The sequence below is a fragment of the Oncorhynchus keta genome, chromosome 18, assembly GCF_023373465.1.
Source record: "Oncorhynchus keta strain PuntledgeMale-10-30-2019 chromosome 18, Oket_V2, whole genome shotgun sequence".
Lineage (NCBI taxonomy): Eukaryota > Metazoa > Chordata > Actinopteri > Salmoniformes > Salmonidae > Oncorhynchus > Oncorhynchus keta.
The window spans coordinates 2,110,206-2,134,743 of record NC_068438.1 but is presented as its reverse complement, the minus strand read 5'-3'; the positions used below and the strand labels follow the sequence as shown (position 1 = coordinate 2,134,743).

At 41.2% G+C, this 24,538-nt stretch overlaps 1 protein-coding gene and 1 long non-coding RNA gene across 5 annotated transcripts in view; one reads left to right on the top strand and one right to left on the bottom strand.

The window, feature by feature from the left end:
* Window positions 1-8,353: 8,353 nt before the first annotated feature.
* Window positions 8,354-11,450, bottom strand: LOC118396916 (uncharacterized). The gene is made up of 4 exons (XR_004828278.1): window positions 11,230-11,450; window positions 10,143-10,280; window positions 9,390-9,570; window positions 8,354-9,278 (listed from the first exon to the last, which is right to left on the bottom strand). It is a non-coding gene; the product is annotated as an uncharacterized LOC118396916 (long non-coding RNA).
* Window positions 11,451-11,728: 278 nt separating this feature from the next.
* Window positions 11,729-24,538, top strand: part of LOC118397035 (beta-1,3-glucosyltransferase-like) — a 149,831-nt gene continuing 137,021 nt past the window's right edge. For 2 of the 4 annotated variants that reach the window (XM_052467098.1, XM_052467097.1), the window contains exons 1-2: window positions 11,729-11,976; window positions 19,203-19,281. In XM_052467098.1, coding sequence (XP_052323058.1) covers window positions 11,932-11,976; window positions 19,203-19,281 — 124 coding nt within the window. In that variant the 5' untranslated portion in view covers window positions 11,729-11,931. The remainder of the gene's footprint in view (window positions 11,977-19,202; window positions 19,282-24,538) is intronic. The other 2 variants (XM_052467101.1, XM_035791436.2) reach the window with 2 other exon arrangements.

Here is a 24,538-nt window from a genome sequence, read left to right as displayed (position 1 = left end):
TCCTTGATAAAAACCTGCTCCAGATCACTCAGGACCTCGGACTGGGGCGAAGGTTCACCTTCCAACAGGACAACGACCCTAAGCACATAGCCAAGACAACGCAGGAGTGGCTTCGGGACAAGTCTCTGAATGTCCTTGAGTGGCCCATCAAGAGGCTGAACCTGATTGAACATCTCTGGAGAGACCTGAATATAGCTGTGGGGCAACACTCCCATCCAACCTGACAGAGCTTGAGAGGATCTGCAGAGAAGACTGGGAGAAACTCCCCAAATACAGGTGTGCCAAGCTTGTAGCGTCATACCCAAGAAGACTTGAGGTTGTAATTGCTGCCAAAGGTGCTTCAACAATGTACTGAGTTACGGGTCTGAATACTTACGTAAATGTGATATTTAAAAAATCATCCTTCATGACTGCTACCAGGTAAAACAGAGCCAAGCAACCAGCAGACAGTAGCAACGGACGCTTTGGTTCATTACGTAGGCCGGTCACAACTTAGCAATTTCGACAGCCCTAGCAACGGAAGCTAGAACTTATTGAATCCCATTGTGACACTGGGGGACACTTTTTGGCCAGGAGTCACTGTTTGGCATGACAGGCCCCTCCAGTTTATGTCTGAGGTAGTACACATATTCCTCCACAGCATTTTTAGCATTGCACCTTTCTCTCTGTTGCTGGTCTTGTATGATCATTTTCCCCGGCAGCAGTCAAAACCAGGTGTTACTCATCCCAGCAATGTCCAAAGTCAATGTTTGCTGTACATGTGAAACACTAACAGACACAACAGAAGAACAAATTAATCAAAATGATTATATAGATGTGATTGGCTAAATTTGACCCTACAAAACACTTCTGTATATCAGTGGACAGTTTTTGTTTCCCACCATTTCCTTTTTTCTGTCAATTGTTTTTGTTATGGGAGATAGATGGAAACACACATAGGAGTAGGGGGATTTGTAAGAAAACTAAACTAAACTCTCCCATCAGAAGGCACACAGTCGGGTTGGCTGGACCTCTTTGTCTACCGCATGCTGGATATGCCTGCTGTTCGTTGTGTGTATTTAGTCCTAGTCCTAGAAGCAGGGTCCCCGGGAACTAGCTATGACATTTCAGCACATTACCAGCAGGCAAAACTGGTTGAAATGACATAAATTGTCTGAAATTACATAAATAGTTTGACATGATGATTACATCATTTCAACCAGTTTTGCCCAATTCTGCCCAGGGGTTTTTTATCTTTTGTCCACAATTAAAAGTCATGGCTCTCTAAAGATCAAGTATAGCATTATGCCTACAGGGTCCAAATGACCTTCATTAAACTGTAGCTTATTTCTGCTGTTATTGCCAAGGCTTTAGCTCAACTGGCTAACACAGTTGTGACACTCATGGGACCTGGATTCGAAGCCAGTCAGTCACACTGACGGTGCATTTCCACTGGCAAGCTTTGTACCAGTGTCACCAGTGTTTTGTGTTTCCACCTCTGAGTCCTGGCCCCAAAGAAGTCCAAATGTCTTGGGCCATGGACCTACCCTGACATGGGGCCCAGAGAGGATGTTGTACCGGTCATCCAGGTCTTCTGATAGGTACTGGGGGCTGCTCCACTGCTCTAGGACATTCTCCTTAGGTTCAGACTCCAGGATCTTGCTTGCAAGGTTAGGGGTCCATTTGTTTTTCAATTCAGTAAATTTCAGGAATTTTATTAAAATTCAATGAATGAACTGGGGGTTAAACATTGTTTAATTCATGAAGGGAATTTCCTGAATTGAAAAGTGAATTGACCACACCGACCGTGATCACCCGATACAGCTGCCGAGGACACATACCCACTATAACATTTGTTATCACTTAGACTCTCTCACCTTCACTTTATAATAGATTTCAAAATTGCAATTTGAAATAAAAAAAAATACTACTGTACAATGAAATCACATGATCATGTTATATTTACCAATCTTTGCCTCTGGTTAGGGCAGAGAAATGCCAGGTCTACATAAAAAGCTTCTATAACTGAAGGATTCTTCCTTTATATAACGTGATCACTTGGAGAAAGGAAGGGGAGGGTTTTTTCCAAACACCTCATGATATCTGGAGATTAATATAACACATACCAGCATTTCAATATTGAAACCAATCATTTTCTGAGACATGGATATGTATTTCTGAGTAACTTGCTTACAATGTTGCCTCATCACCCTCAGTGCTCAAGGAGAGCAATATCGGGAAAGGGATGACATCACTGATGGAGAACTCACGCACACTAATTGCAGGTGAGTGCATAGCACACCCAAAATATAAGCTTGTTTAAGTCATTCAGCAGACACTCTTATCCAGATCGACTTACAGGAGAAATTATGGTTAAGTTCCTTTCTCAAGGGCACGTCACCTAGTCGTAACCTTACAGTTACATGGTGCAATGTAGCTAGCTACCTAGCCATCCCAGAGAGAGCATTGCATTGCATTTCCGGTCACAACTTGCAGACTTGTTTAAGTGCTGCTGTGTGTTTTGTTGCTAACCTTACTTTGCTACCTGACAACTTTACGTTTTTTACTAAGCGTCCGGGTTAGAGTCCTGCTCCTTGAAAGCGGCAGCTCTACCCTTTTGCTCAGTGTGGATGTTGCCTGTAATCCATGGCTTCTGGTTGGGGTATGTCCATACGGTCACTGTGGGGACGACGTCATCGATGCACTTATTGATGAATCCACTGACTAATGTCAGTGTCAAATTCCACTGACTGATGCCATAGGAAGAATCCTGGAACATATTCCAGTCTGTGCTAGCAAAACAGTCCTGTAGCTTAGCATCTGCGTCATCTGACCCGTTCTGTATTGAGCGAGTCTCTGATTCTTCCTGCTTTCGTTTTTGCTTGTAAGCAGGTATCAGGAGGATAGGTTTATGGTCAGATTTTGGTATTTGGTATTTTATTCGGATCCCAAATATCCATTGAAAAAGCAGCAGATACTCTTCCTGGGGTCCACACAAACAAGTTCTCTATATAATACTTTACTTTTTCTTGAATTTGTTCTGGATTTGGGGACTATGAAAAGACCCGTGGTGGCATGTCTGGTGGGATAAGTGTGTGTGTCAGAGCTGTGTTCAAATTGACTATGCAAACAATTAGGGATTTTCAACACATTGTTTCACATAAAAGAAGAAGTGATGCAGTCAGTCTCTCCTCAAATCTTTGCCAAGAGAGACTGGCATGCATAGTATTTATATCAGCCCTCTGATTACAATTAAGAACAAAACATGCCACTGTGTTCTGGGCCAGCTGCAGCTTAAATAGGGCTTTCCTTGCACCACTGGACCACACGACTGGATAAGAATCAAGATTAGACAAAACTAGAGCCTGCAGAACTTGCTTTTTGGAGTGTGGTGTCAAAAAAGCAGAACATTTCTTTATTATGGCTTGACCTCTCACCATCTTTGCAACTGCTGAATCTATATGTTTTGACCATGACAGTTTACAATCTAAGTTAACACTAAGTAATTTAGTCTACTCAACTTGTTCAGCAGCCACACCAAAGCTCTTAGTTTTAGAGATGTTCAGGACCATTTTATTACTGGCCACCCATTTCAAAACAGACTGCAACTCTTTGTTAAGTGTTTCAGTGACTTAATTAGCTGTGGTTGCTGATGCATATATGGTTGAATCATCAGCATACATGGACACACATGCTTTGTTTAATGCCAGTAGCATTTCATTGGTAAAATTAGAAAAGAGTAGAGGGCCTAGAGCGCTACCCTGCGGTACAGCACACTTTACATGTTTGACGTTAGAGACGTTTCCATTAAAGAAAACCCTTTGAGTTCTATTAGATAGATTACCATATCATGGATTCAGAGCTGAGGTTGAAAAGCCAAGTTTTTTCAACAACAGGTGGTCAATTATATAACAAATTATATCAAAGGCTGCACTGAAATCTAACAGTACAGCTCCCACAATCTTCTTACTATCAATTTATTTCAAGTTCTCTCACGTCACCCCGCTCCTCCGCTCTCTCCACTGGCTTCCAGTTGAAGCTCGCATCCGCTACAAGACCATGGTGCTTGCCTACGGAGCTGTGAGGGGAACGGCACCTCAGTACCTCCAGGCTCTGATCAGGCCCTACACCCAAACAAGGGCACTGCGTTCATCCACCTCTGGCCTGCTCGCCTCCCTACCACTGAGGAAGTACAGTTCCCGCTCAGCCCAGTCAAAACTGTTCGCTGCTCTGGCTCCCCAATGGTGGAACACACTCCCTCACGACGCCAGGACAGCGGAGTCAATCACCACCTTCCGGAGACACCTGAAACCCCACCTCTTTAAGGAATACCTAGGATAGGATAAAGTAATCCTTCTCACCCCCCCCCCCCTTAAAAGATTTAGATGCACTATTGTAAAGTGGCTGTTCCACTGGATGTCATAAGGTGAATGCACCAATTTGTAAGTCGCTCTGGATAAGAGCGTCTGCTAAATGACTTAAATGTAAATGATGTAAATGTAGACTTATTAGCCACTTCTTTTGCCCCATCTCTTTCAGCCATACAGTTTTTCAATTCCTCATCAACCCATGGAGCATTAACAGTTCTAACAGTCAGTTTCTTAACAGGTGCATGTTGATCAATAATTGGAAGGAGAACTTTCATAAATTCATCAAGTGCAGCGTCTGGATGCTCCTCATTAATCACATCAGACCAACAAATATTTTTAACATCCACATAAGAGTCACAGTTAAATATTTTGTATGATCTCTTGTACAGTATTTTAGGCCCAGCTGTTGGATCTTTTCTGGATATAGCCACTATATTGTGATCACTGCATCCAAGGGGTACGGATACAGCTTTAGAACAAAGTTCTACAGCATTAGTAAAGATGTGATTGATACATGTGGATGATCTTGTTCCTGTAGTGCTTGTCAACACCCTGGTAGGTTGATTCATGAATTGGACCAGATTACGTGCGCTGATTATAGTGAGACGCTTCCTCTTGAGCGGACAGCTTGTTGAAAACCAGTCAATATTCAGGTCCCCAAGAAAGCAGACCTCTCTGTTTACATCACATATACTATCAAGCATTTCACACATATTATTTAGTTACTGACTGTTAGCACTTGGTGGCCTATAGCAACACCCCAAAAGAAAAGGCTTTAGATGTGCCAAGTTAACCTGCAACCACAACACTTCAATAACACTTGACATAAGATCTTCTCTAAGAATTACAAGGATATGGCTCTGAATATATACAGCACCCCCCCCTCCCCATAAGCATTTCTGTCTCTTCTATAAATGTTATATCCTTGCACTGCTACTGATGTATCATCAAATTAATTATCTAAGTGAGTCTCAGAAATGGCTAATATTGTATTTGAATGTTATCTGATGTTACATATTAATATGGGCAATTTTCAGCCCTTTCCTGTGTAGCTTATCAGAGATAGACATAATATTGAAAAGAGCAGACAAAGCAAGAGAAAAAAAACATACATTCATTAGTCCATTAATCAATTGGTGTGTGTGTGTGCTGCGGGGTTGAGGCTACGAACCGATAGGCTTGGCTCTCTCATCCCTTCCGGGGGGTTCTGGAAGGGAGGGTGGACAATGAACCTGTCGTAGCGGATGTAAGCAATTTCTCCACACGCTCTGGCAGCTTTCATGGCTGGGATCAGTTCTTTCCTCTTCTGGTGCACAGAGGGAGAGCGTTGTATGCGTCTCTGTATGTGGAGTAAAGGTAGTCTAGTTTTTTTTTCTCTCCTCTGGTTGCACATGTAACATGCTGGTAGAAATGAGGTAAAACGGATTTAAGTTTAAAGTCCCCGGCCACTAGGAGCGCCGCCTCTGGATGAGCATTTTCTCGTTTGCTTATGGCCTTCTACAGCTCGATGAGTGCAGTCTTACTGCCAGCATCAATTTGTGGTGGTAAATAGACAGCTATGTAAAATATAGATGAAAACTCTCTTGGTAAATAGTGTGGTCTACAGCTTATCATGAGATACTCTACCTCAGGCGAGCAAAACCTTGAGACTTCCTTATTATTAGATTTTGTGCACCAGCTGTTATTTACAAACAGACACAGACTGCCACCCCTTGTCTTACCGGAGGCAGCTGTTCTATCTTGCCGATGCACAAAAAACCCAGCCAGTTGTATGTTATCTATGTCGTTGTTCAGCCACGACTCGGTGAAACATAAGATATTACCGTTTTTAATATCCTGTTGGTAGGATAGTCTTGATAGTAGCTCATCCATTTTATTATCCAATGATTGTGTAACGAGTGCGCTGAGAGTCGGGAAGCAAGTTCAGGGAGTGACTGTTTTAATATATAAAAGAAACAATGATGCTTCCCTTAGGTGAGGTGTTATTCTGTAATAAGTGTGCTGAGAGTCAGGAAGCAAGTTCGGGGAGTGTGTTTTAAGAAATAAAAGAAACAAGGAACACAAACAACGCACCGACATGAAAACAGAGTCAATGACACCTGAGGAAAGAACCAAGGAGAGTGACAGATATAGGGAAGATAATCAAGGAGATGATGGAGTCCAGGTGAGTGTCATGAGGCACAGGTGCGCAAGACGATGGTGACAGGTGTGCGGGACAAACAGCAGCCTGATGATCTAGAGGCTGGAAAGGGAGTACACGTGACAGTACCCCCTCCCCAACGCGCGGCTCTAGCCGCAGGACGCCGTCAAATGTTATGAACCCGGGGATCAGGAGCAGACTCGTCAGCCCTGCTGATGCGCAATAACCTGTCACGCCAGCTGAAGCATGGGAACCTGTTTAGTCAGTTGGGATGCGGGAACCTGACAGATTGGTTGAGGCAGGGGAGCCTGGCGATCCGGCTGAGGCATGAGAACGTGACAAGCTGGTGGAAGCCGGGAAGCCTGGCGATCCGGCGGAGGCATGAAAGCCCGACGAGCCGGGTGAGGCAGGGGAGCATGGTGATCCGGCTGAGGCATGAGAGCCTGACGAGCCGGCTAAGGCAGGGAAGCCTGGCAATCTGACAGATATAGGGAAGATAATCAAGGAGGTGATGGAGTCCAGGTGAGTGTCATGAGGCGCAGGTGCACGAGACGATGGTGACAGGTGTGCGGGATAATCAGCAGCCTGATGACCTAGAGGCCGGAGAGGGCGTATACGTGACAGATTGCACTTTGGCTAATAGGATTGATGGTAGAGGTGGATTACCCACTCGCCGTCGGATACTTACAAGGCACACTGACCTACGTCCCCGATATCTCCGTCTCTTCTTCATGCGAATGACGGGGATTTGGGCCTTGTCTGGTGTCTGAAGTAAATCCTTTGCATCCGACTCGTTAAGGAAAAGATCTTTGTCCAGTACGAGGTGAGTAATCACTGTGCTGATATCCAGATGCTATTTTCGGGTGGCAGAAACATTACGTACAAAATAAGTTACAAATAACGCAAAAAGAACACACACAATAGCACAAAACAGCAACCATCAACTCTTGCGCCATCTCATATAAAAATGGAATCTCTCCACACCATGGCAAAATGGCTTCTGCTGAGGCGCGGGAACCTGACCAGCCTGCCAAAGGCGTAGGAGCCTGCCGAGCCAAACGAGTCTTGTGAACCTGACAAACCAGCTGAGGCATCCTCGGTAGACTCGGCAACGGACGCTTGACGGGGCAACCAGGTCTTGTAAACCTATTGAGCCACCTGATGCATGGGAGCCGTACAAGCCGCCTGAGGCGTGGGAGCCTGACGAGCCAGCTGAGGCGTGGGAGCCTGCCGAGCCGGCTGAGACATAGGAGCCTGCCGAGCCAACTGAGGCATCCCTGGTTGCTCTGGTAGCGGCACCCGGATCCGACGTCACCTACACTCACAAAAACCTCCCTGATGCTCCCCCTTGGTGAGGCATTATTCTGTAACATGTACGCTGGGAGTCGGGAAGCAAGTTCAGGGAGTGACTTTCAATAATAAATATCACAAGGAACAAAACATGAAACACAAGTAGCCAAAGAAAAGAACCAAAGGGAGTGGTTGAGGTGATTGAGTCCAGGTGAGTCTGATGAGGCGCTGATGCACGTAACGATGGTGATTGGTGTGTGTAAGCACTCTAATGACCTCGAGAGCCGGAGAGGAAGAATACATGACAGTATTGCAAAATGAGTAGAAATGTATGAAATGTTTCATAAAATTGCAACCTTTTCTCTCCGCCCCATGGCAAAATATGTAGAAATGCAAGAACTGAACTTTAAGAGGGGGGCCACTAAAATGTTTTGCAGCGAGGTGGTGGGCCCCCCAACCAAATCTCGCTTAGGGACCCCAAAAGGCTAGACCCGGGCCTGTTAGTAATGATCAACAATCAGATTTTTATTTTTTAGAAAAAGTCAAGGGACGTGAATACTTTCTGAAGGCACTGTATGTTTTTGATTCCAATTCTAGCACACATGATTCAACTAATCAGTAAGCCCTTATGTGAAATGGCTGGGGAGCACCGAAATCCCTTTTGAGAAACACGAATTGTATGAACAAATATGCTGTGTACTACATGCAATTATGTTGTCTTAAAAGAGAGGGTGTCACACCAACTAGAAACAGTATACATTAGCGTCTGCCTCTTCTGCGTTGAATGTAGCGCTGACTTCCCTTTTGAAGAACTTGCTGTGTTTTCATGGAGGGGATTTACGTGTGTGGTTCCTCCGAAGATGTCTTCGAGCTGGAACTGGACCTTCTCCATCACTGCCACCAGAGGAACACACGCTCAGGATACAGCTCCTCGAACTTGGCCCTGTTCATCAGCCAATAGCGCAGAGTCATTCCAAAAAGGGTCAGGACCCTGGGTCATGTTCAGTAGGACACTTTTCTGTGTCACTCCATTTCAGTCCCTTTTCTCCCATTTTGTGCCTACTAAACATGACCTCATGGTGAGTTTTAGAGACTGTGTTGCCATGGCCACACCTGTTCATCAAGTCTTGACTGTGGAGACACAGTGTGGACATGTTCAGTTGGCACAAAACAGGTGAAAATGTTTTGCTACAGAGTGAAATTTGGTGAAATTACCTTAAATAATACTTTATTAACTTAAATTTTAAAAAGTATCCTTTTCGCTTTCAAAACACTATCTTGTTCATCTTCCCACAGACATCCACATCATCCATAAATCACTCCATGTTTAGAAGGAAGTCTGTTGAAATGCTGCTCATCAACAGTGTTGGGAGGTAGTGAGCTACATGTACATGCTTGGTGGTAGTTGAACTTGATTCAAATCTTGGTAGTGTGAACTCTGCACAGAAATGCTCTTCCAGCAACCAGTCAGTATCTGCCTCCCAGGTAAGGGGGAAAAGCTGTGGATAAAAATACAGTTAGTGTTACAATGCTTCACAGAAATTAACAAACATGTTTTCCTTGAAAGGGAAGTTCAGTATTTTACAACTTAATGTTAGATCGGTCCTCACCCTGAAAGTAGTTTATAGACCAGGAGAAACTGTAATCCATGGTTCGGTTTTCTTTAATAGGTCAATACAAACTTCAGCTAACTTTGGCCAGCAGCAAACCACCCTGCGGTCCCTGGATGGGACACCAGATGCTCCTGGATGTGGTGTTGGAGGGCCAGTAGGTGGCACTCTTTCTTCTGATCTAAAATAAATATTCCAATGCCCCAGGGCAGTGATTAGGGACATTGCCCTGTGTAGGGTGCTCTCTTTTGGATGGAATGTTAAACGGGTGTCCTGACTCTCTGTGGTCAATTAAAGATTCCACGGCACTTACAGTATCATAAGAGTAGGGGTGTTAACTCTTGTGTCCTGGCTAAATTACCAATCTGGCCCTCATACTGTCATGATCAGCTAATCATCCCAGTCTCCAGTTGGCTCATTCATCCCTGTAACTATTCCCCAGGTTGTTGCTGTAAATGAAACTATGTTCTCAGTCAATTTATCTGGTAAAATAAGTGCCACCACTATTTAAAAATATATATAAGTGGCGGAGTTATGCGGTACCTGTAAAATAAGGGCAAATCAACACAATTATTTGGTTTTACGTTAAAAAAATAAAACTGGTACCGCATGCCATCATCACTTCCATTGATTTTACATCAGATGTTATGTTATATAGTGTGTACAGATAGGCTAGCACAGTTAGGAGTTTAAGTTAGACATATTAGCATACCTTACCTGGCTAAAGCCATGTTTCACTTGACTTGTCCATACCTTTAACTTGCCCTGCTGAATGCACAGGCAGACAGTTGGAGAGCTGAATGTCCAACGACAACAAAGACCACTATCTTGGATTTTACATTGGCTGATGGGAGGTCCTCTTTGTACAGTATATGCCATAATTCAAAGCAACTAGAGGGAGACAGAAGACAGAGGAATATTAATGGTTCCTTGTACAGTATAATTAATTGAGCACTTTGCCAGAGGAGAAGGATCAATTTCCCATGATACCTGCTGTGGTGTCATTGATCAGTCGGAGGCAGTTGAGACCGGCATTAAACGTGCAGAAATAAATATATTTCACTGTGTTAATAATTTCAATATGTTTTGTCCCATTACAAACAACACGAAAACAGGTGATTGGTTAAAGCATTCTATAGTACAATCACTTTCAAGGCCTCTAAAGAATATATAGACGAGTTCACAGCATGTAACCTTCATTATCATTGGGACCTGAACAATTAATCTAGATCAGGGCTATTCAATACGGTCCTCGAGGGCCAAAACACATCTGGTTTTCATTCTTGTCTTCTAATCAGTGACTGATTTAGACCTGTGTTTGTGTGTCCAGCAGAGAACCACATTGTAAATGTGTCAATAGCCAAAATTATTACCAGATTTGTGGCTGCTACCCACAAGTATGTTTTTGGATCTAAATGATACAACAGCACAGTAGGGAGGAAAGTAATGCAGATAGTAACTCAAAAACATGTAGACTGCAGCTGAAATCTCCTCCATTTTTAAAAATACATTCTGTTAATTTTTGGAGGGGTGAGTACTAGGCCTAAACACAACATCAAATAAACAATTAACTAATTACAAAAGTCCTGATAGTCTCATTCCAACAGTATTAGGAAATCTCATTACAGTTAACATCTCATGCATAAAAAGTAGGGAGAAAGAAAACAGGGACCATATTTCAGAGTTGGGTTGTGTGAGGCTACGCTTTAAATACAATTTCATGACGACTAAGTTTCTCATAAGTGTTTTTTAAAGACCTCATCATTGGCAGTGTATAAGATAGAACAAAAATAATCCTAGTAATGGTTGAACAAAAAAACTGTGCAAACCAAGCTCCCACATATTGAAATGAGCCCTTCCTATAGCTGGGCTTGGTGAGTCTGGCCTGTGTTGGGGTGGTGTAGTCCTGTGTGGCTCAGTGGGTCGAGTAGCGGTGCTCGCCATGACAGGGTTGTAAATGCGATGCACACGTGGGATCTGTAAGTTGTTTCTGATAAGAGTGTCTGCTATAAATGACTAAAATGTAGGCTAGCTTGTTAATGGGGTCATGTTTGCTGGGAATCTGATTGAAGCCTAAATATTTCAAATTGATTCAATGATTATCCTTTACGGTAGACGTAATGACTGTAGCTACCGAAATCTATTGTATAGAATGTTATAATAACATAGGCCTAATAAAGCAAGTTTGTTTAGCCTACGTTGCAAAGCTATTTGTGCAGGCTGGTTAAATATAGACAAATAAAGATAGGATAACTGCAAAATGCTGTGTGAATGATTTTTTATTTGATAAGTACAATTGAGCCAACCAGGAAAGACACGGGGTGTGTTATTGTAGCCTTGTAAGCACGACTTTTAACAGTGCAGCATTTGGCCACAAGAGCGCGCCTGAGCCACATTAGTGGCGGTGAACATGCCAAAATCTCCTTTCTCTTGTCCTAAAAATTGTGCACAAAAAAAGCATTCCATTCCAAACACTGTCAAAGCCACACCAGAGGCTGTCAGTATCTCTCTCTGTCTCGCACGATGATCCCCGGAAAGCCAGATGTCGTACACACCGTTGCTTTTTATTTACTTTTTCTGTCGTTCGGTAAGTATTGGTTGACTTACGGTTCTATTTGAAGCTATGCGCATTTTACTCGTGCTTTATGTGGCTGCTTTAAGCAGGGAGTAGAGCAAGCTAAGAATATGCGTTGTTGGGAAGCCGTGTTGCACATTGGAAGAGTTAACTTTAGCTAGCCATGTAGCTAGCCTAGAGATGACTGGACATTGCAAATATTTGCATCTGGTTAGAAACTCCTAATTGGATTGGCTGCACATTCGTTCACGACCGTTTGTGTTACATTGTGTCTTTAGTTCTTTGTGAATTGCCTAAACGCATGTTTTTACTAGGATATAACCTCTATAAGACTCTGTGGAAGCTTAGCGACTGTATTTTGAGTATAGTTTAAACTTCTTGACCAGTGGCATTTTCATTACGCCGAATAATGTTGCAAAACGTTTCTTAAACGGAACCAAAGGAAACGTGGAGAGACCGAATGATTTGTCCAATAGAAACGTTCGTTTTGGCTCTGTTTCCGTTTAGTTCTTATACGGTAAACGGTTTCCGAAATGAATATGCCCCAGTGTTTTGCAGGTTGCTGCACGCGCAGCTTGTGGGTGTGAGAGTTGTAAGCCTTCGTTCTCTGAGAAATACTTTTGCAATTGTATCTCGTTGTATTCTTTGATAACTTCACCCAATAACTCAACGCGATGAATTGTGTGCGACAGCAGCTCAGTGGCTAACTTTAAAATAGCGCGCTATTGCATTAATTCAGGTAACATATTAACTATACCTAAAGACTGCAGCCAGGCATAATGCATTATGATGTGGTTATGAATCATAAGACTTGTCATAAGAATAAGGTCTCCCGAGTGGCGCAGCGGTCTAAAGGCACTGCATCTCACATGCTGACCAGACTGGACAAGGCATCGCAAAATACATTTTGAAATCTATGTTATTCAATTATTGCACCCACACTGCTGGCGTGTGTCCTGCCTCTCCCATCTCCTCATTGGTTTATAGAAGCAGGTACCCACGTGCCATCTCCTCATTGGTTATACCCATGTGGGTGATTGAAAGACAAACTGTTTTGCCGGTAGTCGTGGTAATACTTTGAAAGTTTAGATGCCAATCACCATATAAGTTCAAAGATGAAAAAGCCTGGAAGGAGGAGAGATGACAAGAAACGATTCGGTTGGCCGTTTTATGTGTGGATTAATTGTCTGAGTAGAGGACCTTGTGCATTTCAGTTAAAATAACAACTCAATGTTTATATCCCAGGACAAATTAGCGAGCAACAGCAAGCTAGCTAAATAGGACAAATTAGCTAGCAAGTGCAAGCTAACTAGCTAAATTGCCATACATATTTAATGCTTTTCGACCTGTCCCTAAATTAATGTAATTGGTTTTGATATTTTAACCTGTGTCGTGATCACTTTTGGTGTAGGGGGACAAAATCAATTTATGCACAATAGCGCACGCGCGCAGCCGGTTTGGGTTCCGTGTCAGTGCTCGAGGCGTCACTACAGACAATAATGGTTCGAATCCAGGCTGTTTCACAACCGGATGTGATTGGGAGTCCCATAGGGCGGTTCACAATTGGCCCAGCGTTGTTAGGGTTTGGCCGGGGTAGGATGCAATTGTAAATAAGAATTTGTTCTTGACTGACTTGCCTAGTTAAATAAAGGTTACATTTTAAGTATTAATAATGATCAATTTCAATGATCCTGACTAAATGTTAAATAAGAACTTATAACGTATGGAAAATAATGTTTTTCTCTCTGTTATTCAGCAAACCTGGGTTCAAATTAGAGGTCGACCGATTATGATTTTTCAACACCGATACCGATTATTGGAGGAACAAAAAAGCCAATACCGATTAATCGGCCGATTTATTATTATTTTTTTAAATTCTTATTTTAGTTTTTTAAATAAATATGTATGTGTAATAATAACAATTACAACAATACTGAATGAACACTTTTATTTTAACTTAATATAATGCATGAATAAAATCTATTTAGTCTCAAGTAAATGAAACATGTTCAATTTGGTTTAAATAATGCAAAGACACAGTGTTGGAGAAGAAAGTAAAAGTGCAATATGTGCCATGTAAAAAAGCTAACGTTTAAGTTCCTTGCTCAGAACATGAGAACATATGATAGCTGGTGGTTCCTTTTAACATGAATCTTCAATATTCCCAATTAAGAAGTTTTAGGTTGTAGTTATTATAGGACTATTTCTCCCTATACCATTTGTATTTCATATACCTTTGACTATTGGATGTTCTTATAGGCACTATTTGTAAGTCGCTCTGGATAAGAGCGTCTGCTAAATGACTTAAATGTAATGTAAATGTATAGTATTGCCAGTCTAATCTCAGGATTTGATAGGCGTGAAGTCATAAACAGCTCAATGCTTGAAGCACAGCAAGGAGCTGCTGGCAAACACAGGAAAGTGCTGTTTGAATGAATGCTTACGAGCCTGCTGCTGCCTACCACCGCTCAGACTGCTTTATCAAATATTAAGTCATAGACTTAATTATAATAAAATAATCACACAGAAATACGAGCCTTAGGTCATTAATATGGTCAAATCCGGAAACTATAATTTCGAAAACAAAATGTTTATTATTTCAGTGAAATACGGAACCTTTCTGTATTTTATCTAACGGGTGGCATCCCTAAGTCTAAATAGTGCTGTTACATTGCACAACCTTCCAATGTTATGTCATAATTATGTAAAATTCTGGCAAATTAATTGCGGTCTTTGTTAAGAAGAAATGGTCTTCACACAGTTCGCAACAAGCCAGGCCGCCCAATCTTCTGCATATACCTTGACTCTGCTTTCACAGAACGCAAGAGAAGTGACACAAATTCCCTAGTTAAAATAAATTCATGTTAGCAGGCAATATTAACGAAATATTCAGTTTAAAAAATGAAAAAATCCTTGTGTATTGATTTTAAGAAAGGCATTGATGTTTATGGTTAGGCACACATTGGTGCAACGACAGTGCTTTTTTCGCGAATGCGCTTGTTAAATCATCACCCGTTTGACGAGTAGGCTGTGATTCGATGATAAATTAACATGCACCGCATTGATTATATGCAATGCATATAAGTTAGATAACTACACATGGTTGATATTACTAGTTTAACTAGTGATTATGTTAAGATTGATTGCTTTTTATAAGAAAAGTTTAATGCTAGCTAGCAACATACCTTGGCTTCCTGCTGCACTCGTGTAACAATTGGTCAGCCTGCCACTCTGTCTCCTTGTGGAGTGCAATGTAATCGGCCATAATCGGCTTCCAAAAATGCCGATTACTGATTGGTATGAAAACGTGAAATCGGCTCTATTTAATCGGCCATGCCGATTAATCGGTCGACCTCTAGCTCAAAGACTATTTTAGTTCTTTATAATACACTACATGACCAAAAGTATGTGGACACCTGCTCATCCAACATCTCATTTGAAAATCATGGGCATTAATATTAGGTTGGTCCCCCCTTTGCTGCTATAACAGCTTCCACTCTTCTGGGAAGGCTTTCCACTAGATGTTGGAACATTGCTGCTGGGACTTGCTTCCATTTAGCCACAAGACCATTAGTAAGGTCGGCACTGATGTTGGGTGATTAGGCCTGGCTCGCAGTCGGCGTTCCAATTCATCCCAAAGGTGTTCGATTGGGTTGAGGTCAGGGCTCTGTGCAGGCCAGTCAAGTTCTTCCACACCGATCTCGAGAAATGATTTCTGTATGGACCTTGCTTTGTGCACGGGTGCATTGTCATGCTGAAACAGGAAATGGCCTTCCCCAAACTGTTGCCATAAAGTTGGAGACACAGAATTGTCAATAATGTCATTGTATGCTGTAGCGTTAAGATTTCCCTTCACTAAAACTAAGGGGATTAGCCCGAACCATGAAAAACAGCCCCGGACCATTAATTGCTTCTCCACCAAACTTTACAGTTTGGAACTAGGTAGTTGGTGTTGCAACCGAGGACAGATGATTTTTACGTGTTTCAGTACTTGGCGGTCTCGTTCTGTGAGGTTGTGTGGCCTACCACTTCGCAGCTGCGCTGCTGTTGCTCCTAGACTTTTCCACTTCACAATAACAGCACTTAGATTGGACCAGGGCAGCTCTAGCAGGGCAGAGATTTGACTATCTGACTTGTTGGAAAGGTGGCATGCTATGACAGTGCAATGTTGAAAGTCACTGAACTCTTCAGTTAGGCCATTCTACTGCCAATGTTTGTCTATAGAGATTGCATGGCTGTCTACTCGATTTTATACATGTCAGCAACGGGTGTAGCTGAAATAGCCAAATCGACTCATTTGAAGAGGTGTCCACATACTTTTGTATATCTAGTGTAATTTGAGGGGAGGTTTCCTGGACACAGATTAAGCATAGTACTGGACTAAAAAGTGCTTTCAATGGAGATTCTCTATCGAGCTTGCTTTTTAGTCCAGGAATAGGCATAATCTATGTCCGGGAAACCGCCCTCGAGTGTTTGTCAGGTGGGCAGTGTTTGCTCTTTTGGGACTTTTCTATTGGTTCCATTGGAACAGGCAGGCTCATTGGAAGAGGCAGGCTCAATCAGGCACAGCTAAAGCGTTTGAAATTATTTAAAGGCCCCCACCAGAGTGCAATGTCGCCCCTATTTCAGCATAACTTCTGTCCTAGAGTGTAAATTGTAGTTTTTAGGTTCTCTACCTCTGAAGAATGACGCAGGCTGCTAATACATATTCACAAATTGGGCGTGGGAACGCTGTGGTGATTTCTATCTCCCAAAAAACTGAAACTTGACAAATGATCCAAAGGATGATTTATAATTTGCTGGTAAAAAAAAAGTGGAGGTGCTAAAACACACCCCATACTTTCATTTGCTCCATGGCTCAGGCAGCCAAGCGTAGACTACGGCGACAAGCTGTTTGGCTCAGCCAAAGATGATCTATTATATTGCTCCGCTCAGTTGCGACTTGTGAAGATGGAAGTACTTTGTAGGTGTTTATGATTAATAAATAATGCCATGCTGGTGGGTGGCAACATTCAAATAAAACCCAGCCCTGAAAAGAAACGTAGACTCTAAAGTAGTTGCATGTCATATCATAGGGGAAACGCATGGCATTGTCATGAAAAAGATCAGAAGTTACCCCTTAGGATTTCCCACTTCAAGCTCAATATATCATACTTTGACTAAAACAATGACTTATTGACTTATCCTTGTGTAACATCATGGGTAGGCTAAGAAAAAAAAAAAAAAGTGAATTTCGGAATTTCTGTTCTTGTGGGCGTTTAATCATTTAGGATTTGAACTCAGGTCTGCTTTTCATTATTCACCATAGTGGTTACAGATTGTTGTAACTAACAGCCTCATGAACATTAATGTAATTGTTGAATGGCATAAGTGAATGGAATAGATGTTACATGAATTCATCTGTAATACCAAAGGTTTATAGACTAGCCTATTGTATGGGCAACCAACGCGCTGGCCTTGTCTTTAGTGTCCATCCTGAGATTGAAAGATTGGGAGTTCGATCCCTGGCCGAGTCATACCAAAGACTGTAAAAAATGGGACCGATGCGTCTCTGCTTGGCACTCAGCAGATAGATTGGCCGAGGTAAGGTCCTGCGATAGACTAGCATCCTGTCCAGGGGATATACTTGTACATCAAGCTGCCTCACGCTACATAAATAGCATATGGTTCCTGCTCCTATGAGCTGTTCCGTCTCCTACCTACTTTCTATTGTATAGACAGATCATTGCCTTGCTGTGGTTCAAGCAGATCTGTGGATGCATAGCCTGGCTGACCGGACTCACGTGGTACACTGGTCTGGAGTCCATTTGTTGGCGCAATATTCACACAGAAATTGGTTTGAGCTTTGATTGGTTCAACAACAAATAAAACCCTGGGGGGGGGGGGTGGAGAACTCTCCTTGTTTGGATTTGAAAACCCAACAGTTGTATTGGAAGGGGGCAGCACTCGGTGTGTATAGTTGTACATGTGGGTGTTTAATTAAGTGAGAGGGGAACTAATCGACACTTCACTCTATTGTTTTGTTAACTGCTGTGTCTCAAACCCCTATCATTCAGTGTCCAATTTTATATGAATAGAAAACCCTGAACGTTCTTAAACATTCAACTAAACAATGCATGTAGCGTGGGACTATATTATGGCTGAAGGTTTTAGCCCTGAAACCTTGAGTGCTAAAGACCTGTGTGTGGATAGTGCTCAGAAATCAGCTCTCATCATGTCATTGGTGACTGTATAATGCATGTTTATATACAGTACAATATGATGCGTATCAGAGTAAGGGTCAACTACAATATCAATTCAGGCAGTAAATTGAAATCCATGTCATGAATTGAGAATGGACAATTATTTTCTATTGGAATTTGTCAATTCAGTAATTCAATTACTTCAACCGCTGAATTTGATAATCACAAGAACTCCAACCCTGATGCACAGAATTAGACTAGAATAACAATACAGTAAAATATTTCCCTATGATGGGAGTCAGGGTGAAAGAGGAAGATAGTTTAATCAGAGGAGCAACTGGATATGTGATACCGTCAGTGTTTTGCCATAAAAGCTCATTGCTCTTTCCTCCATCCTAGAGCCAGAGTAGTTCAAGGCTCATCTTCTTGACCAGCAGCATGATTCATTCTATATTTTTACCTTTGCGTGTGTGTGTGTGTGTGCGTGCGTGCTACCAACCACGAACGACATGATGGTCTCACAAAATCAATACATTTTCATGAAATAGGGCCTACCTTGTTGGTTTTTCCAAGTCCTCTCACTGGGGGTTAAAGATAAACAGTTCTAATAAGGAAAGGAAAGGGCAACCGGCTGAACAAATGTTGTCGTCACAACCAGTAAGAGGAGATGGCTTCGAGGCACAGGAGGTCACGCATGCATGAAATGTGGTGACACATGAAAAGCTTTCAAACAAAGTTCCCCTCGCTCTCACATACTGACCACATCGCACGCAAGTTGATTTTGTCCACCCACACCAGACGTGATCAGGACACGCAGGTTGAAATATCAAAACGAACTCGGAAACAATTATATTAATTTGGGGACAGGTCAAAAAGCATTAAACATTTATGGCAATTTAGCTAGCTAGCTTGCTGGTGCTAGCTAATTTGTTCTGAGATATAAACATTGGGTTGTTATTTTACCTGAAAGGCATAAGGTCCTCTACTCTGACAATTAATCCACAGATAAAACCGTCAACCAAGTTCCTTTCTAGTAATCTCTCCTCCTTCCTTTAGGCTTCTTCTTCTTTGGACTTGATATGGCGGTTGGCAACCAACTGGAGAGTGGACCTCAGTTCATCTTTCAATCACCCACGTGGGTATATGCTCCTAAAAACCAATGAGGAGATGGGAGAGGCAGGACTTGCAGTGCTTCGAGCGTCACAAATAGAACCAAGTCCATTTTATTTTATTTTGCAGCGCGTGCAACACGTCTGGTCAGCATGTTAGACCATGTACATAGCTCACTATTCCCTTTGATATTTTAGCAATCTGTCTCATTGCAAGTGAATTGGGAAAGTGAAAACAGCAAGGCTAGCCTAATTATATGCAGGCAGCGCACGCCAAGCTGTCTTTTCCCTATCTTTCTCCAGGGACCTCCATGAAAGATGGCAAGTTGCGACAGATGTAGCAGAATGGGGAGTGAACTTGGATGTTTCCCTACAGGAAGCTGCGATTCGAGCCAAATGTTGCATTTTTAATCCTAGCTGATAGGATTGAGAGCCTGGAAGACCAGATGAGAATGTTGCAGAGTCTTTCTGGTGGAACCCAGATCGTTTGTGTTACTTACTCTGATTAATCCATCATTAAGTGGATTTTAGACCGCTTCCCATATCTCAACTATTAATCAAGATTGGGATTTCGCTCTCCGAACTTTTGTAGTTTATCTTTAGAATAATTTACATGCAACTGTAACACCCCTTCTCTCTAAGCCAGTGAACAGGCACAAGACAAGGTTTAGGTGAAATTGGCCTCCTCTCTGCTGAGGGAGATTAAAAACCCATATAAAAACCCTTATTTAAAAAAGAAAATTTTAAGATCCTCTTAACAATCATATGAAATGGTCCTCAGATACGATACGTTTTACCTATCATTTTGCCATTTCGTCATTTTGTTATTTGGCCATTCATGTCAGGTTTATGATAATTTCAGTGGGTAAAGTGATACTTAAGGATTTTGGCAATGAAGCCCTTTACAGTATCTACTTCCACGAGTCAGATGAACTCATGGATACCATTTTTATGTCCCTGTAACCTGTATGGAGGTAGTTATGTGAGCCAATGTTAATTAGCGTTAGCGCAATGACGGAGTCTATGGTATCTGCTAGCAGTTACCATAGACCTCTAGTCTATGCACCAACGCTAGTTAGCAACTTCCTTCAAACTGCACACAGAGACACAAAAATGGTATCCACAAGTTCATCTGACTCTGGGGAAAGTACATAAAGGGCTTCAAAATCCTGAAGTATCCCTTTAAAGTCCTGGTCTGCCCACCCACTATATCTAACTATAAGAGGAGCTAATGCAGTCATCACTATGGACATCATTCAGCTCTGTCAGCTGTTATGAATTGCTCCCGCACAGTAGGAATTAAGTGTGTCAGTTGTACTGTAGCTACTGTGTGATTGAGCTGTACTGTGGTAGGTCTATAGAATTGTATGATAGTGAATTATAGGATCTCTATGGGTAGGTCTGTGTGTGTGTGTCAGCTGTACTGTAGGACTGTGTGTGTCAGTGTATTTCAGCCATATGGCAGCACTGTGTGCTACATTGTTCCTTTAATCAGCTGTTCTGAAGGCCCCCCTCGAGTAAAACCATGTTCCTATACGGCCTGGTAATAAAGAAATGCAGCGGCCATAACTAAAGCCAAACAAGTTTTTTGTGTGTGTGTGTCCGCACGGCAAGCGTTTGTACATTCTCTATGCCAAAACAGTACAGAGTTACTGTAGTCACTCACCTTTCTAGTCATCTTGAAACAGCTAGGTCTAGTCTTGAAGTCACTTAGGGGAAATTCAACAGTGATGGAATTATGCTTTGACTCAGGTATTTCACTGTAAAATCTATGCCAAACAAAAATCATCGATTTCAAAGTTTAACAACCCATACAACTCTATGCACAAGGACTACTTTGAACAATTTACACAGTATATTTTACAATAACACATTTACTGGATGATCTGTGCCGATGCAATGTTTGGTAACAGAATTATGGTAAAATCTCCCTCGGTTTTTTTTATGCGACCACGTTTTCAAAATCTGTTCCGAATTAATATTCAAAGATGTCCGCAGAAAGAATGAGGTGGTATCAGCTATAGGGCTGTGGTGGTCTTGGAATTGGAGGTTACAGTAATTGGCCAGGCCAATATACACGGTCAATGACATAACTGTTAAAAGGTTGGCTTTATTTCTGCAGCTTCTCTATTACCATTACACATCATTATTATCAGTAGCATTTCATTATTTTTATTACCTTATTACCTCTAAATATTAGTCTCGTATACAAATTAAGGAATGTCAGAAAGGAGAGGATTGTCACATTTTCATATTGACACAACTGAACACAGGCTCTCGGCCTCAAAAGAAACGTGCAATTTCGCTATTGCATTACACATCGTAACTGGTTTCTTTCCCTTTTCATTTATTTTTTGTATTGTTTCTGATGTGTCCATTTTGTTTAAATGTGTGTTACTGTTGTCTTAGGCTTTTAAGACCCTATGTAAAAAATAAAATAAAAAATAAATTCTGTTTGTACACTTGTTTACATGGATGCTTCTTAATAAAACATATTTTAAACCAGCCATTACACTTTGTTATTATCATGCCATTTCATTATTATTATTCAGGTTATTAATAATAAATATTAATTTACAAATTAAGAAATGCCTGGTTGGATAGAATTTGTCACATTTTCGTATTGACACAGCATGACAGAGTCAAAATAAAGATGTATGTCCACCTTCTCCTTGTCTGTTAACTTTTCTGTATATACAATTTTTCAATCTGGATCCTATTTTGACGCTAAAACCATTCTCACGAAGTCCGATGTGTTTTTCCCCCCACTTTAATCTAAATATTTGCATAACTTCACAAACCCTACTGTTGCTGCCATTTGATGGCAGTGGCATTGGCATATGTTCTTCAAAGAGAGCATGACGTAATGGGTGGCAGGTACCCTAGTGGTTAGAGCGTTGGACTAGCGGCTGGATCGAATCCCCCAAGCTGACAAGGTAAAAATCTGTCGTTCTGCCCCTGAACAAGGCAGTTAACCCACTGTTCCTGGGCCGTCTTTGAAAATATGAATTTGTTCTTAATTAACTGACTTGCCTAGTTTAATAAAGGTTACATTTTTGGGGGGAGAAATAACGTAGCGTAATTTCCTGGAAATATGCCTTTTACCAGATCAGATCATGCTAGGAGCGTCCAGACAGGCTACTTTATGAAACTTTCTGAATGGACGTATAGGCCTATATTGTTACAAATGACGAGTCACCCATGATTCACCAGACAATATTTTGAAAGAGGAAGCAAAGTATTTTAAGCATATGTTTTCATTTCAGTCTCCATCTCCACTAACTGAAGTTAATTGTAAGGATTTGTTTCTATTATTAATGTAAAATTTAACAGCTGTACAGAAAGTCTCATGTGAAGGCTACATTACAGAGTTGGAACTTCTTGATGCATTTAAAGCCTGTAAGTCCGGAATAACTCCAGGGCTGGATGGCATACCAGTTGAGGTCTACAAAACCTTTTTTGATGTACTCGGAGGACTGTTATTAGCATGTTTTAACCACTCTCATAAAAATGGTAGGTTATCAGATACTCAACAAGGTCTGATTTGAATTACTGAAACAGGACTCAAGTGATTAAATATAAAGATCCAGTCCATTAAAAAAATTGGAGGCCCCTTACACTTTAGTGTTGATGCAACAATTCTAGCATAATGCATAGAATTGAAAAGGTACCTCCAGATATTATTCACCCTAATCAGTTTTTTTTACATGGACGATACATTGGAGATAATATAATACAAGTACTGGAAACAATATAGCACTATTAAATATAGCTGACTTTGAAAAGGCCTTTGATAAAGTACGACTGGAGTTATATATATATATATATATATAATGCCTGGAATATTTACATTTTGGAGAATATCTTATACAATTAGTTAAAGTTATGTATAGTAACCCTAGGTGTGAAATAGTAAATATTGGCTAGTTCTCAGAAAGTATTAAACTGTCAAGAGGAGGAAAACAAGGTTGTCCACTATCGGCATATATATTTATTATGGCCATTGAAATGTTAGATATTAAAATCAGATCCAACAATAATATTAAGGGACTAGAAATCCAAGGCTTAAAAATAAAGGTGTCATTGTATGCTGATGATTCATATTTTCTTATAAATCCACAATATGGATTCCTCCACAGCCTCATAGAGGATATAGATACTTGGATTTACAACCAAATTATGACAAATGTACATATTGGATCACTAAAAAAATACAACTTTTACATTCCTGTGTAGTTTACCAATAAAATGGTCTGATGGGGAATTGGAAATACTTCGTAGTCATAATCCCGAAAGAAAGGAATGATCTCACTGCAATATTTTTTTAATACAAGGTTTACCAAAATAGATAAGATCTTGATACCATGGAAAGGAAAATACCTGTTTGTTTGTGGAAAAATCACCCTGATTAACTCTTTAGTTATATCACATTTGACCTATTTGCTTATGGTCTTGCCTACACCTAGCGACTTGTTTTTTAAATTATATGAGCAAAAAATATACCTTTTTACTTGGACCGTCAAGTCAGACAAAATTAAATGGGCCTATTTATATAATTAATATAATTTCAGAGGGCAGAAATGATTAAATATTAAAGCATTAGACCTCTCACTAAAGGCTTCAGTCATACAAAAGTTATACTTAAATCTGAACTGGTTCTCTAGCAGATTAGTAAGAATATCTCACCCCATGTTCAAGAATGGCCTTTTTCCCTTTATTCAGATTACAAACTCTCACTTTCGGTTATTTGAAAATGAAATTATGATAAATAAAAAAGCATACCAGTTTCATGTAAGGACCAAAACATTTACAGCTCTGCCATATAGATTTCAAAATAGTTGAGAAGAGATTTTTGATTTACCAATTCCATGGCACATGGTTTATGAACTGATACACAAAACAATGCCAGATTCGAAACTTTAGATTTTTTAATTTAAATTATTATTCAAAATTCTTGCAACCCAATATAATGTTATATATATGGGGGATACAACATTTACATTTTACATTTAAGTCATTTAGCAGACGCTCTTATCCAGAGCGACTTACAAATTGGTGCATTCACCTTATGACATCCAGTGGAACAGCCACTTTACAATAGTGCATCTAAATCTTTTAAGGGGGGTGAGAAGGATTACTTTATCCTATCCTAGGTATTCCTTAAAGAGGTGGGGTTTCAGGTGTCTCCGGAAGGTGGTGATTGACTCCGCTGTCCTGGCGTCGTGAGGGAGTGTGTTCCACCATTGGGGAGCCAGAGCAGCGAACAGTTGTGACTGGGCTGAG